Source organism: Equus asinus, chromosome 2 (genome assembly GCF_041296235.1).
Source record: "Equus asinus isolate D_3611 breed Donkey chromosome 2, EquAss-T2T_v2, whole genome shotgun sequence".
NCBI classification, from domain to species: domain Eukaryota; kingdom Metazoa; phylum Chordata; class Mammalia; order Perissodactyla; family Equidae; genus Equus; species Equus asinus.
The window spans coordinates 497635-512629 of record NC_091791.1 but is presented as its reverse complement, the minus strand read 5'-3'; the positions used below and the strand labels follow the sequence as shown (position 1 = coordinate 512629).

Below are 14995 nucleotides of genomic sequence, written 5' to 3'. Positions count from 1 at the left end.
TCTCTTCTGCAGGTGTGCCCAGGCTTGTGGTGACCCAGGTGTGGAGCTGGCCCGTGCCCCCTCTTGCAGTCAGCCAAGGGCACCAAGGAAGCCAAAGCCCCGCCCCCTGCCCCCTCACCCCGACTGACCCATTCCCAGTCAGGGCTGGGGCCACCAGGGCTCCAAACCCTCCTTCCGGAGCCACTGGTCTTCCTGCTGCCTGCCCTGTGGAGCTACTGTGCCCACTGACCTAGGGTTGGGGTGGGAGCAGCCCCCCAAAAGAAAGCCACTCGTGTCCTCTGTTGTCCCCCAAGGCTCCGGAGCTCATCTGAGCACTCTGTTCTCAATTGCTCCTGCGCTGTGGGTCACCTTCTGGAGCTCTGCAATGGTTGCGGGGTGCCTGGAGTGGGCGCAGGCGTGTGTGGGGTGATGGGGGAGGTAGAGCTGAGTCAGCTCTGTGCTGAAGTGGGTGGTAGACGGGTCAAGGGGCAGGTTGTGGGTGTGACAGACAGGTAGGGTGGGGCCCGCTGGGTGGACTCAGTCACCTGGCCCCTGACCTCTGTCCGGACACGCCCACATGGGGGCCATAAAACCCAGAGAGGCCTGGGCAGGGCAGTGCAGGCCAGGCGTTTAGATTCCTGGGCGCCAGCTGCCTGGACCTGGAACTACGGCCCCCCAAGCACCCTCTGCACTGAGAAGCGCTTCCAACATGAGCAGGTAACGCTGTGCTCCCGAGGCCAGACTCCCCACCCAAACCCGCCTGCTGTGTGGGCATGTGTCTCAGAGAGCAGCCCCGGGGCTGCTGTGTCCCCAGCCCTGGCTGCTCCAGGGGAGAGAGAGTGGGGGAGGGAGAAGGGGGCTCTGTCCACAGACCCGTGTTTGGCTGGGGTCCCCACGAGTGCTCCGGCTCCCCTGGGGGTGCACAGGGCTCTCCCTCCCGAGTCGCCATGTGGTGTCTGTGTCTGGGCTCCAGCTCTGAGGCCCACCCGTGTGGCTCCCATGAGAGAGTAAGAATGTGTACCTGTCGTTGGGGTCCCCTGACCTGGCGGGGAATCACCCAGGAGCCCCCGCAAGCAGGAGGTGGGAGGCTCAAAGGAGGCAGGTCTGTGACTGCCCAAAGGAAAGGGGGTCAAGAAGATGAGATGAGCCTGGGGCTGGCAACAGGGGCAGGTGCTGCCCTGAGGGGACGTCACACTGGAAGCTGGGGTATGAGGCTCAGGAAGCACTGGGGCTCCTGTTGGACCCTGGGAGGCTGTCCTCCTCCTGTGAGGGCCCCCTCTTTCTGTGGGAGTCCCTCCTCCTCCAAGCCAGAGCTCACTGCTGGCCTTCCTGTCCTTGGGACCCCCCAGCTTGGACCAGAGGTCATGCCTCCCTGCAGAGAGGTGGGCCACTGGTGGCTTGGGGGCCTTGGGGACCCCTTGGTTTCCAGAACTTTCTGCCTGCAGAGGGGCCTACAGGGGGGCCCACAGCCAGGCTGCCCTATGCTCCCCACTGCTGTCCCGCTCCCCGTGCCCAGCAGCACCCCGTCCTGTGAAGTCTTTTCCCAGGCATAGCTGGGCAGTGTGGCGGTGGGTGTGGTATCCAGACACATGTGCACAGGTTCCCAGTTCAGCCTCTGCCCTTTGGCTCTTGTGGTGTGCATGGAACCCCCACTCCAAAGTACTGAGTCACCAGAGAAGGAGTGAAGGTCTCTGTGTGGCTGGAATCCAGGGCCGCGGGCCAGCGTGTAGGAAGCCTTGATCCGAGGCCCCTGTGGACCCCTGCGCTCCCCTGCCTCCCCCAGCCTGGGGCCAGCCTGGACCTACCCCGCCGGCTGCAGAGACAGACACCTTCTCTCCAGGACCTGAGGAACCGTGTGTGCACATGGACTGTTACAAGATAAACTGAAGTGCACGAAACATTTTGAGTTTACTTGAGCAAAAATCAGTTCAAATCGGGCAGCATCTGATCTGGCAGATAGAAAGGAGCTCTGAGGAGCTGTACAAAATGAGAGACTTTCGTAGGCAGAAAGTGGCGGAACAAGGAAGTTACACTGGCAAAAGCAGGTGGTCATTCAAGGTGACTTCCTGGAGGGGCTGGCGGGTTGGGTCAGGCGGGTGACCTCACTGGTGCTGGGCCTGGGCTTCCAGACCAGCTGGTTTCCAGTTCCATTTCTGGGACAGTGGAGCTGTGACCAACTCGTCTCCGTCTCCCGATGTGGGGCTTGGTATAGCGACCCATTCTGGGCCTGTTGTCTGTTTTTTTAATAATGCAAACACACACAGGTGCACACACACTCAGATACAGGCGCACCAGTCAGCCTCCTGTCCTCTGCCCTCCTGACACTGTCTTAGACGAGGCCTCCAGGGCCTTTTGCTGCCGAGCCCATCAGTCACCTTCCATCCTGTGTGTCTCTTTGTGTCTCCTGCCTTGGGCCATGGCTCCTCAGGCCCCCTGTGGGGGCTTGGTCCTGGACCTCCTCCCCCTGCGGGCCGCGGCCTCCCCAGAGGTCAGGCTGGCTGTGAGCAGGCACCATCCTTCCCGCCTCCTCCTGGGCTTCTAGCCCAGGTGATGGTACCACCATCCACCACAGCTCTGGGACAGAGAGACGTGCGGCCTGGCCCTGAGGGAGCCACGTGCACAGCTGCTCTGCCCCCCTGAGAGGTGCATGTGTGTCCCTGTGCAGCAGCCAGGACAGACGCCAGAAGCTGGAAGATCCACGTGGGCGGCTGGTGCCTGCAGCGTGGGATCTGACCAGAACGTGGGGTGCAGCGGCTGAGGGTGGGGAGCAGCCCCTGGTCTGAGGGCCCGGGAGCAGGTGTGGGCCTGTGGCAGTCCCACCTCTCTGTGGCTGTGTGTCCTGGTCTGTGAGATGAGGAGAAGATAAAATGACCTGCGGACCCGGTCCCAGGCCTCCCTGCTGGGACCCAGGTCTCTGGCTGCACCAGGCTGCACATCCGGCGTCCTGTCTGGAGGTACCTGCCTCTCACTCTCCTCTCGCTCCCCCCCCCCGCCCCCCCAGGCTCCTCCTGGTCACCATCCTGGTGGCTGTGCTGCTGCAGGAGGCAGGCACGGCCTCAGTATCCCAGGTATGTATGGGCTACTCCACCCGGGCCCCACCATGGCTCTCCCTGTTGACCCAGCCAGCAGGCGGGGGGGTGGCGGGGGGGGGGGCTGGGGGGGTGGTGGAGCAAGCTGGAATAGGACAGAGAAGACGGGGCACCAACGTGACTGCAGGTCCCTGTGCACCAGGGGATGCTGTGGGCGTGGGGGGAACCCTCAGGATGGGAGGAGCGGGCCCCTCTGTGCAGCCTGGTGGGCCAGCCTCGATGACACCAGGTGGCTGCAGATGGAGGGGCCTTGATGGCGCTCACTTGTGCCGTGAAGCCTGGGCACCTCCTCGTGCAGGCCCCTCAGCTGCTCTTCTTGCAGATTACTGGTGTCCGGGGCCAGGACTGTGCGTGGAGCTGTGTCCTCCCCCAACCCTGGGACAAGGCCACTCAGCCCTGCACACCTGGGAGTGACCAGGGGAACAGGGAGGCCCACCCTTTCCTGGCCAGAGGCACAGGAGGACAGGCACAGCTGCCCCACAGCTGCCAGGCGCTGATGCTCCACTGCGGTCACTGGTTTCATTTGCACCCCTGTCCCCAACTGCCCCACAAGGAGGGCTGGGCTCGGAGGAAGCAGCTCCCCTTCCTCAGGCCACCAGCCAGGGTGGGGGGTGCAGGTGTAGCCCCAACCATCTTCCCTGGTGTCCCCAGAAATCACGAGGCCTCCAGCCAGAACCCAGAGGGCCCGGGAAGGGTGGGCGGGGGTGGGCTGGAGTTGGCAGAGGGTCTCCCTGGGTGTCCTTGACCCTGGACCCCGGTGGAGCGTGTTGAGCCCATACCTGTGACCTCACTCTCCAGGTCCTCTTCAAGACCAAAGGCAGAGGCAGGGCCCTGGAGCAGCACACAGAGGTGTGAGTGTCCCGGCAGCTCCGCCCAAGCCCCCTGCTATCCTCCCTCCCGGGCCCTCCCTGAGCTGGGGCATCAAGGGTGGAGGGGAAACACTGCCCAGCAGCCTTGAGGAGGGGGCAACACTCCAGCCAGCACGGGAGCCCACAGGATCCGTCAGCAATGAGCAGGGAATGGGGCCTGGGCATTCCAGGCTGACCCCTGAGCGGCCCCGCTCTGCTGGCAGCCTCCAGGTGGCTCCTGCCCATGTCCCTGGGTCATGGACAGAGCCGCCTCTGAACTATGGCCCCTTCCCTGCACCCACAAGGCATCCTGGCTGATTTTACCTGGCTGATTTTAGCTGCCAGGACAGAGGATGCAGCGCCAGTCCCAGCCTGTGTGGCCTGGGCTCCCAATGACACTGGAATTGGAGGGAGTCCTCCCCAAGCTCACGGGGTCCCCGTGGCCCAGTGCCGGTACCATATCCGTCACTGGGGAGCACCCTGGGCTGCAGCCAGGGCAACCTCAGTCTTGGCCTGGAGGATTTTTCCTCACATCCTTCACCCTCAGGGTTACCCCCCAAGGGAGGCTCCGAACTTCCTAGCGCCCCTCGACTCCTGCAGCTCAGGGACGTGGTAGGGACACCTGGCCCGTGGGTCTGGGTTCCATGGAGGCTGCTTGGCTGTAGTTCTTGAGGGAGAGGCAGCTGTTGGGTGATGGACTGGAGCCTCTGAGGACTCTGGCGGGGAGCCGCCTCCCGCTGTGCATGTGGACCTGACCCGGCTGCGCTCGCAGGGTCTGGGGTGCCCGAGCCGTGGAGCCTCCGGAGGAAGATGACCAGCTCATGCGACTGCTCCTCTCACTGACACTGGCCCCCATCCAGGAAAAGCAGCAAGGTGAGGGCAAGCGCCCCCTCACCCCCCGAGGGGAAAGAGGCCACAGCAGGGGAGCCCCTTGGAGTTGACTTGGATGGATGAGGCCTTGGGAGGGAAACTGAGGCTGCACCTCCATCTATCTGTCCCTAGGCACCAAGGGCCGGGCAGGAACGAAGGATATCCTGGGTGGCCTCCGGAGCCCCAGGAGGGGCCCTGAGCCCGACTATGACAGCTTGTACCATCCCCCACCTGAGGAGGCCCAGGAGGAGGCAGGGCCCCGGTCTCAGGTGCTGCTGTCGCGCCAGGTGCTTCGGGGGCCAGAGGAGGATCGAGACCACATCTACCACACTAGCGGGGACTCCTGAGGGTGCTGACTCCTCCCCAATGGGAAAAATAAACTGCAAAGAGGCCAACTGTTTCTTATGAACAGTGAGCATGGCCCTGGCCTGCTTTGTCTAGGAGACGGGGGTCGTGTCCTACACATCCAGAGCCCCCGGGGCAGCACACGGCTGACTCTTGGCTCCCCATACCCAAGTCCATGTTCCCAGAACTATCTACTCCCCCTAGGCCTTCTCCTGGCATGCTGGGATGGGGCCAGGGGTGTGGCAGAGGTCAGTGGTTGGGACCAGAGAAATGGAGCCGTGGTGGGCTCCCCACAGATGGGACCTGAGAACAGAAAGGACTTAAGAGGGGGAAGCAGAGACAATGGGTGCTCAGCTGGACAGGTGAACAATGGACAGGTGCCTAAGTGAACTAGTGGACAGGTGCACAATGAACGGGTGCTCAAGTGAACTAGTGGACAGGTGCACAGGTGAACGAGTGAACAGGCGCTTAAGTGAACTAGTGGACAGGTGCTCAGATGCACAGATGAACAAATGGACAAGTGCTTAGGTGCACAGGTGAACCCAGGTTTGTCCAGGTGACCTCTGGTGTCCTAGAGCTTCCTGAGTCCCCCAGCAGGTCCCAAACTCCCTGGAGGAGTAGAGCGGCAGAACTCATCCTGAGATGCGCTGCTGGACAGGTTACATGGTCATGGCCTCAGAGCACCCCACAAGGCAGGAGCTTTGTCACCCCCACGTTACCTATGCGGAGACTGAGGTCTGGACAGTGACCTGCTCGGGGTCCTGCCCCCATAGGGGCAGAGTGGGTCCCAGCCTCATCAGTGTGCACCCCACCTGCCATCCTGCTAAGAACAGGGTGGGCATGCTGAACACGCATGGCCCTGCTCCTGCCCTGGATCCAAGGAGCAGCATCTATGCAGAGGCCCCAGAATCGTGTCCGGGTCTCAGGCTGCCCGAGTCCTGCATGGCACATGCAGGGCTCACAGCCCCACCAAGTCATTCCTCTGCCAGGTCAGGGATGGCCACCCCTGAGCAATTCAGGTCCAGGTGGTTGGGGACCAGGGAGCCCTGAGGAGCTCAGACCCAGGGTGGTGTTTGTGGCCAAGTCTCTCTCTGGCCTTGGAGGAGCCAGGATCCCCCGTCGGCATTTCCTCAGACCTGAGGGCACAGCTGTGTGGCAGAGTGCACAAGGAGAGGCAGAATGAGCTGGGGGTACACTCTGTGCCTTGTGAGGAGGAGGCACAGCAGAGGCCACAACCAGCTCAGCTGCCTGCGACCCGAGACCCCGGGGCACAGCCCGAAGGGGCCGGGGAGGTCTGTCACCAACATTGGGTGTGGCTCCTTTGGGCCCTTTAGGGAAGTCTGGAGTTGGAGAGGCAAGGCTGAGGCCCACGAGGCTGGTGCCCGCCCCTGCAAAGCCCCTCCCCTAAGCTCTCCCCCCTGACTCTCCCTGTCTCTAGAAGGAAACACACCCTTTGGACAGCCCTGAGCTTGGGTTACCCTCTCTGCTCCCCGTGTCACTAGGCAACACTGCTTATGCAGAGTGACCGCTGGTGGGCGGGTGATGTTGACTAGGAGGGCAGAATTGCTTGGTGTGGGCACCCGCCCCCCAGCCCAACACATTGAATTGGTGACCAGAATCACTAAAGGCCCTGGTGCCAAGAGAAAATGGGCAAGAGATTGAGCATTCGTGTCACCAGAGAGAACAGACGGAAGGCAAATAAGCCCAGGAGAAGATGCTCAGCATCATTAATCATCAGGGGACACAAACTAAAACCAGAGGGACACCGCGACAGGCCCGCCCGTTAGAGCAGCCGACAGGAAAGACCAGCACGGCGGGACTCTGGTTCCCTGCGGGCAGGGACGTAAACTAGGACAGCTACTTGGAAAACTGTTTCGCAGTTTCTTAGAAAATTATGGGTACACTTAACGTATGGCCCAGCCGTTCCACTCCTATGTGTTCATCCAAGAAATGAAGGTTCGCGTCCACACAGGCTTGTGTGTGCTCATCTGTGACAGCCCAAACCCGAAACAGCCCAGCGCCCGCCCACAGGTGAACGCATAGAACATTGTGGCATGTCTGCATGATGGAATACCGCTGGGCAACAATGGGAAGTTATCGATACGGGCAACAGACACAAGTCCCAGATGGTCACGCTGAGGGAAAGGAGCCAGAGAGGAGCACGCCCGGTACTCCATTCATGCAAAATTCTACCCTTAGTGACAGAAAGCAGACTACAGGGTGGGGGTGCTGCCTGCCTGGTTGGGGAGTGTAGACAATACCTAAATGTATTTCGCTGGGCATTGTAAGCGTACTGTTTATTAAGCATCAATTAGACCTCAACAAAGCTGTTTAAAGAAAGGCCTTCGGGTGGCTAGAAATGGCCACGGGGTCAGGGTCTGAGGTAAGACCCTGGCAGTGACAGGCCCAGAATAGGGTTGCTTCCCCAGGCTGAGCCCCAGATGTCCACGTGGTGGGCTTGTCTGCCCCGCAGGATCCTTGATGTCAGGGACGCCTCCCCCAGGCCCTGAGGGATCTAGAGGCTGGGAGCCCCGGTCACCCCAGCTCCTGCACCCATGTGTCCGTAGGAAGGTCTGGAGGGGCGGGGGGGAGGCCCTCAGAGAGACTTTGGGGTCAGAGACACTGGCGGGTGGAAATCCCTCCCCAGTCAGAGCAGTCCAAGCCTCATGCCGGGAAGCTGTCGCAGCCTTGCAGGCACCCCTCCTGGCTGGCCCTCCACCTGGGCACTGGGTGTTCTCCTGTCCTTGATCCCTGTTTCCCAGGACAGTTCAGGCTCTTGGGCATTCGGGAGGAACTCAGCCACCAGGCAGCTCAAGCCCTACACCCCGCCCTTGCTAGCACCCCGACACACGGTCACCTCCCAGAGCATCCAGACCAGCAGTCACCACCTGCCCTCCTGCCTCTGGGGCTGAAGAACAGCCTAGGGCCCTCTTCAAGGACCATCTGAGTGTCTGCAGCCCAGGGGACTGATGCAGAAGCCCCACCCCACTCAGAGCTGCCTGGGCAACCACTGTACCCACTCCTGGCCTCCTGCAGTACCCTGTGTGGCCACACCCCCGCCCAGGCCCTCAGGTCACAGCCCAGGCCCCCAGGTCACTGCCCAGGCCCCTAGGTCACAGCCCAGGTCCCCAGGTCACAGCCCAGGCCCCTAGGTCACAGCCCAGGTCCCCAGGTCACAGCCCAGGCCCCCAGGTCACAGCCCAGGTCTTTGGGTCACAGCCCAGGTCCTCAGCTCACTGCCCAGGCCCCCAGGTCACAGCCCAGGCCCTCAGGTCACAGCCCAGGCCCCCAGGTCACTGCCCAGGTCTTCGGGTCACAGCCCAGGTCCCCAGCTCACTGCCCAGGCCCCCAGGTCACAGCCCAGGCCCTCAGGTCACAGCTCAAGCCCCCAGGTCACAGCCCAGGTCTTCAGGTCACAGCCCAGGTCCTCAGCTCACTGCCCAGGCCCCCAGGTCACAGCCCAGGCCCTCAGGTCACAGCCCATGCCCCCAGGTCACTGCCCAGGTCCTCTGCAGATTTCCTCAGGTGAGGGTCTCTACCTGTGAGGGTCTCATCCCAAGCCCAGGGACTCGCTGGCTCAGGGAGCCCAAACCTACTGGGAAGAGGGACGCCTGACTTCCCACCTGAGGTTCAGGGCTCACGGGGGCTGCTCTCTGGGGAGCCCACAGCCTCCCTGTGCTCAGCACCAAACAAGCCTTTGTGAGTGAGAAGAAGCTGTTGTTTAAACCTTTGGACGGAAGGATGACAATCACTACCCTTTGCCATTGTTATCATAAATTGGGAGGATCTCAGCCTGGTCAGCAGGGCTCCCCAGGACCCGCCACCCCCGCAGCCCCCGCTGGGTGAGGTCTTTGTGCTGCGGGCAGGCCTGCTGGTGGCATTGTTGGGCTCAGGGGTCCAGATCCCTCTCTAGGCCTGGGGCGGTCTTCGCCAGGCCTAGAGCAGCGCATCAGGGGCCAGCACCCCCTTCTTGAGGATGAGGTTTCCGTAGAGGGCTGTCTCCCTGCGTAAGGAGCTGAGCTGAGCACCGAGGTGGGTGGGAAGGCCAGGGCGCCCAGGCTCCTGCTCTGCCACCCGCTGGACAGGCCCAGGGACAGCCCTCAGGCAACCCCCGTGTCCCCTCCTCTGTGGGACATCTAGTCTCAGCCAGGGCAGAGGCTGAGTGGGAGTGGGGCGGGGACGGGCCCCACAATCGGCCCAGACCAACCCGACCTACCCACCCAGGTGGATCCAGGCAGACCCTGTGGACCCGGCGGACCCAGTTGTCCCAGCCAGAACTCACCCAGTTGCTACAACAGCAAAAGCCTTTTTGGCCCGCTCATAAAACTCAAACCTCTCTATCTTTGCCAGGGTGCTCTGTAAGGCAAAATGGCACGGTGCAAGACCCTCGCGGCCCCGCAGGGCAGGGGCACCAGCAGGCGCGGCCTCTTTCAGTTCCATTTCTCTGGTTCTCCTGGTCGGGGGGCTGAGGACACCCGGCCTCTGACCTTCGAGGACCAGATGAGCAGGGACAAGGGGAGCTGTGGTGGGTGAGGCGCCTGCTGGGGGCCCTTGCGTCCTCTGAGCTGCCCTGGAGGAGTGGGGGCCGCTGTGCAGGACGGGAGCCCAAGGTGTTCTCTCCTCAGGTGGGTCCTGCCCAAGACCTCCAGTGGGTGGGCCCAGGAGGGCAGGCCCGTCCCCTCGAAGGGTGGAGGGTCACACGTAGCCTCGGACCAGGCTTCTGACCACAAGACAGGGGCCGGGGGTACCCTGCTTCCCCTGGCTCCACTCGGACAGGCTGGGCGGGTGAGGGCCCCCGAGGCAAACAGGGCAGGATCCTGGGAGGGAGGCTGGGGCAGGGCCCAGGCAGGGCCAGCCACACCCCCAGGGTCACTCTTCCGTGGCAGGTGAGCAGGCACCTGCATAACTGTGGGGCGGAGTTTGGGGCCCTTGCTGGGCCCTCCTGGGCCTCCAAGGAGATGCAGAAAATCCCCAGCTCCCTTCCAGTCGGGGCCATGGGCTCACCGTGCAGCCGGCCATGAAGAGGATGGACTCATAGCTTCTCCATACGGGGGTCTGGAGGCCTCTCTCCCAGTCACTGGGCTCCAGCTCCATGACAGCAGCCTGGGGACAGACAGGATCACCCCTGCGGCCTATCCATCTAGCTGCCCTGGGGGCCTCAGGCCCCCTTGTTGGGGGACGTCTCAGGGCTCATCTGATCAGGGTCAGGGCCCTTTGGGGACATATTCCCCCCCAAGGCAAGTGGCCCTCTGAGGTCTGGCAAGGGGAAAACTGAGGCCCAAGCAGTGAGGGGGCAGCACAGTGATGAGGGTCCTCACCGGGCTCTCCACGTAGGTGTCCAGTGGCAGCAGCTTCAGCACGGCCTCTAGGAGCTGTGGGATGCCCAAGCCTGAGGGCAGAGTGCCAGCTTCAGACCCCTGCCCTCTTCCACCCGGCCGCGGACAGAGCCCTCTGCCTGCTGGCCTGTCCACACCTTTCACATTGGGCCTCGCGAAACCGGCCAGCAAGGACAGACTGGGGCCCAGGACAGATGGGGAGCTGCAGGCACCTGCTTGACTGCCTGGTGACACTTATCGAGGTCACACTGGCGCCTCCTTGCCCTGGCCACAGCACCTGTCACTGTCCCAGCACTTGCCATCCCATTCACTCTGCACCACGTATATTGCTGGTGGTGACCCGTCCACCAGGAGGGGCCACCTCCTTGACCCAAGAAGGTCCCTGAGATGACCCTGGGGTTACCACCTTTATCCTGTGATGAGGTCATTCGGGGCTGGGAAGAGGCCTCTCTTGCCCAAGGCTGCTCCCAAAGGCTCCACTGGGCTCCGAGGCCCCCCAAACACCCCACTGGGCTCTGAGGCCCCCCAAACACTTCACTGGGCTCCAAGGACCCCCCAAATGCCCCACTGGGCTCCGAGGCCCCCCAAATGTCCCACTGGGCTCTGAGGCCCCCCAAATGCCTCACTGGGCTCCAAGGCCCCCCAAATGCCCCACTGGGCTCCGAGGCCCCCCAAACACCCCACTGGGCTCCGAGGTCCCCCAAACGCTCCACTGGGCTCTGAGGGCCCCCAAATGCCCCACTTGGCTCCGAGGCCCCCCAAACACCCCACTGGGCTCTGAGGCCCCCCCAAACACCCCACTGGGCTCCGAGGTTCATGCTCTCCTGGAAAGCTGGTTTCTGAGTGTTGAAGTGGCGCACACTCGCTGTACAAGATCGGGAAACACAGACCCGACGAAGATGAACACCTGGCTGTGGTCTCAGGGCGTGAAGCAAGCCCTGCCACCGTCCGCGTGCAGTTCATTCTGCCTTTGCCTCTGCATTTCTGCATGGTTAAGCCTTTCTGCATACATACAGTTGGCCCTCTGTGTCCGGGTATGAAACCCTCGGAAACTAATGGATGACTGAGGGACATGAGCATCTGTGGATTTTGGCATTTGCAGGGGTCCTGCACCCAATCCCCTGCGGATACCTAGGGATGACTGTATTGACTCTGAACCCTAACAGCTTGTTTTCCACTGATGAGCAGGGTGTGTGCATCACTTTTGGTGGCTGTGGTGTGATTTATTTAAACACTCCTTATCATCCTTTCCCACGGCCCACCTTGTCCCACCTCCTGGGGGAGGAGAGCACCTGGGGTTACCTAGCTCAAGGTGTAAACTGAGGCATGGCTGGCTCAGCTCCCTGAGCAGGGGGTGGAAGCCCAGGCCACTGGGTGGGAGGGAGCAGCCCACTGTTCAGGCCTGGGACCACTGGCTGGCTCTGTCCAGAGGAGGTGGGTTTACCCCACATCTCACATCTCTGTGCCTTGGTGGCCTCAACTTTGCAGGGAGAGTCCTGTTCCTGCTTCACAGCATCACTGGGGTGGGGTGGGGTGGGGCAGCCAGGCACAGCTGGAGTCCAGCGCCCATCCAGGTAGGATGTGACTAGGTAGGGTGCCTGTGCCCTCACCCCACACTCCCCGTTACCCTCGGTACTGCTAACTCTGCTCCTACTATCCCCTCAGTCTCACCTCCCATCCATCCCCAAGGGTCAGAGTATCTCAGAAACCAAGTGTGTGGACATCGGGAGCCTGTGAGGCCAGGTCACCAGTGCTGGGATTTCTATAGCACTGTAAGGGCTGAACACTTGATGGGGGTGAGCGGGGGCCCCACTGCTCAGCCAGCTGACAAGGTACCAGGCCTGTTTCTCCACTTGCAAGAAGTCACCAAGTGGAGTCTGAGATGGAGCAGGAGGCCCAGGCTCACCTCTGGGGCTGGGGGCTGCAGGGAGAGTCTCCAGGGTCGGGCACTGGGTTTTCCTGGGTCACTGGTGGGTGCTTGGGGAATGGATGGGGAGCTCGGAGCCAGGACCACTGCCCACCCTCCCCAACCCCACCGGGCAGGAGGTGGCAGCTCACCGTCGGCGCGGATCTCCTCGGGGCCACACCTGCAGATGGAGGAGGTGGGGAAGTTCACGTCTGCAAGAACTGAACAGCCGCCCGGGTTAGGCACTCTCCCCACTGCTGGTGGGTCCGCGCAGCCTAACTTCCCACCGCGCCGGTAGGGGCCGCCCGTGGGTCACTGGACAACGCGACAGACCACACCCACTGCCCTCCCCCGACACGCCGGTCAGAGAGAGGGGAAGAGGAGGAGCCGCTAGGTGCAGGAGAGTCTGCAGGTGTTGCCGGGACCGGGGCGGAGCTCGAACCGCGGCCTCCACCCCAGGTCGGCCCCGCAGTCCCCGCCCCAGGCCCATGGCCCCCGGGAAAGAAATCGCTGCAAACGTTGCGGGGCAGCCCCGGGCATCAGCGCGGGTGGCCCTCGGGGCCGTCTTGGGGAGGGGTCTGCAGTCCGGGCCGCACGCAGGGCCGGGAGCTGTACCTGCCTGGACGCAGCCCCGCCCAGACCAAGGGCCTCCGCCTTGGTGACCACCTGGGGCCGACTGAGGCCCGGGAGGGCTTGGCCCCCGGCCCGGGCCTCGGTGTCCTAAGGAATGCGGACGGGGCGGCCGGAGCGATGCCGCCACCCCAGGACCCGGTTCTTCCCGGGACCCGGCGAGGAGACAGCCTGGGCCAGGCCCCGCGCGCCCGCCCGACTTCTGCCCCGAGGTGGGCGTCCCCGAGGCCCCGCGGCCTCGCCCCCCCGCCCCCGCCGCGCTCACCGATCTCGTCTCCATGCCCCATCCGCGCCAGGGCGAAGAGCAGCTCAGGGGAAAGTAGCGCGGGGACGCCCTTCAGCACCACCATGCTCGCGGGCCTGGGGGGGCGGGGCCTTGGAGAGGGAGCGGGGCCTAGGGGAGGGCGGGGCCTGGAGGAGGCAAACCCGCGGGAGGAGCCGGGCGGGGACGCGCGCGGGTCCCTTCGCGGTGCGCGAGGACATCGCGTCGCGCAGGCTAAACCGCGGCTGGGGCGACTCCTGGCCCAGCCCCGCAGGCACCTTTCGGGTCTCCCGCCCCTCGCCGGGTGCGAGCCGCCTGTGCTTGTGGTTTGGGCTTCCCAGCGCCCCTCCCTGCGCCGACCCGCGCCCCGCCGGGTCCCCGCTGTCACAGGGTGGCTGTGTGGGGCGGGGGCCGGGACAGCGCGGACTTACTCCTTCAGTTAGCATTCTGGACCCGGCCGGAGAAAGCAGCACACCTCCTGGAGGGCCCCGGCAGGCAGGCAGGCAGTCAGGCGCGGCCTCTGGGCTCAGCTGGTGTGCTGGGGACACCCGGCAGGCCTCCCCTCCCTGTCCCCTAGGCGCCACGTCCCTCATGTACCTGGCCAGGTAGCAGCGCCCTGACCTCTGACCCAGGGGCCCCGGCTGCCTGCCCTCCTCAGGGCCGACCCCCTGCCCCACGGGTGTCCAGATGGCCTCCGAAGTTCCTTCCCCTGAAGAGGGAGCAGCTCGAGGTCAGCTGCCCAGTCTCCTCCCCCTCTGATCTGGCCCCTAGAGGCCTGGAATCTGGGATGCTCCGCTTCCGGTTAACCCCTTCAGAGCCCAGACCACCAACCACACTGTGCTTCCGGTTCAGGGCGCGGCCCCATCCCACGCACTCCCAGCCAGGAGAACATGCCCACCACTCAAAAGGGGCAGCCACAGTCTCTCCATGTCCAGGACTGTGTCAGGATGGTGGTTCTCTGGCCTCATCCTGGTTGGAGTATTTAGAAGATTGTGTTTTCCAAAAATGGCAGCAGCACTATATCTGCCATCCCACAGTGACCTGGACACACCTCCACTGAGAGGTGGGGTCTGTCCCCTTCCCTTGAACCAGGTGGACTCTTATAACTGCCTCCACCAACAGAATATGCTGGAAATGGTGTGGCCTGGCTTCTGAGGTTAGGTCACAAAAGGCAGTATGGCTTCTTCCTGATTCTCTCTTCAGGACACTCATCCTGGGAACCGGGAGAAGGTATGGGCAGGGAACTCAGGGCACAGAGAGAGCCCTCCTGGGGGCATTTCAGCTCATGGCCCCAGCTGGTGCAGCATCAACCACCACCAGTGAGTGATCAGTCAGGGGGTCTTGGAGACTCAGCCAGCGTGCAGCGAGGAGAACTGAAGAGGCTGTGCCCACCTACTGCTGATGGGACAGGGCGGGCAGTCCCCACAGCCCGTGCTCCCACACATGCGGCCCTGTGGCTCACTTCTTCAAATTTAACCGACATGGTCGCACTGAAGTGCGAGGATTCACACACAGAATATTCACCACAGTGCTGTTCACAACAGCTGTGATAACAAGGAACTGGCCGCAGTCTAAATATCCAATATCATGGGAATCAGTAAATTACGATACACTCATATCATAAAATACTTCAGGGCCATTGAAAAGACTGCTGGTAGGAAGGTTATTCAGCAATGAAAAGAAATGAAAGTCTACTGCATGCTACAACCTGGGTGAACCTTGATTTACTA

The 14995-nt window shown here is 62.8% G+C and overlaps 2 protein-coding genes across 9 annotated transcripts; one reads left to right on the top strand and one right to left on the bottom strand.

Annotated features, from left to right (window-relative positions):
* Window positions 1–553: 553 nt before the first annotated feature.
* Window positions 554–5201, top strand: PRAP1 (proline rich acidic protein 1). 2 transcript variants are annotated; one of them, XM_070520455.1, is made up of 6 exons: window positions 554–696; window positions 2981–3047; window positions 3391–3584; window positions 3867–3919; window positions 4689–4789; window positions 4919–5201. In XM_070520455.1, exons 1-5 carry the CDS (start codon window positions 689–691, stop codon window positions 4757–4759), a joined length of 393 nt encoding a protein of 130 aa, XP_070376556.1. In that variant the 5' UTR covers window positions 554–688; the 3' UTR covers window positions 4760–4789; window positions 4919–5201. The 2 variants fall into 2 exon arrangements, with proteins under 2 accessions (XP_070376556.1, XP_014712370.1); XM_014856884.3 differs by lacking the exon at window positions 3391–3584.
* On the bottom strand, window positions 1863–14019 carry FUOM (fucose mutarotase). Of its 7 annotated transcripts, XM_070520389.1 has the most exons (8): window positions 13863–13993; window positions 13697–13743; window positions 13269–13378; window positions 12526–12594; window positions 10450–10520; window positions 10136–10234; window positions 9414–9487; window positions 8828–9134 (listed from the first exon to the last, which is right to left on the bottom strand). In XM_070520389.1, the coding sequence occupies exons 3-8, from the start codon at window positions 13351–13353 to the stop codon at window positions 9068–9070; spliced, it is 465 nt and encodes a 154-aa protein (XP_070376490.1). In that variant the 5' UTR covers window positions 13354–13378; window positions 13697–13743; window positions 13863–13993; the 3' UTR covers window positions 8828–9067. The 7 variants fall into 7 exon arrangements, with proteins under 7 accessions (XP_070376474.1, XP_070376480.1, XP_070376467.1 ...); XM_044748265.2 differs by lacking the exon at window positions 8828–9134 and adding an exon at window positions 7330–7882 and having other exon boundaries at window positions 13697–13985; XM_014856883.3 differs by having other exon boundaries at window positions 13697–14019.
* Between the last annotated feature and the right edge of the window lie 976 nt (window positions 14020–14995).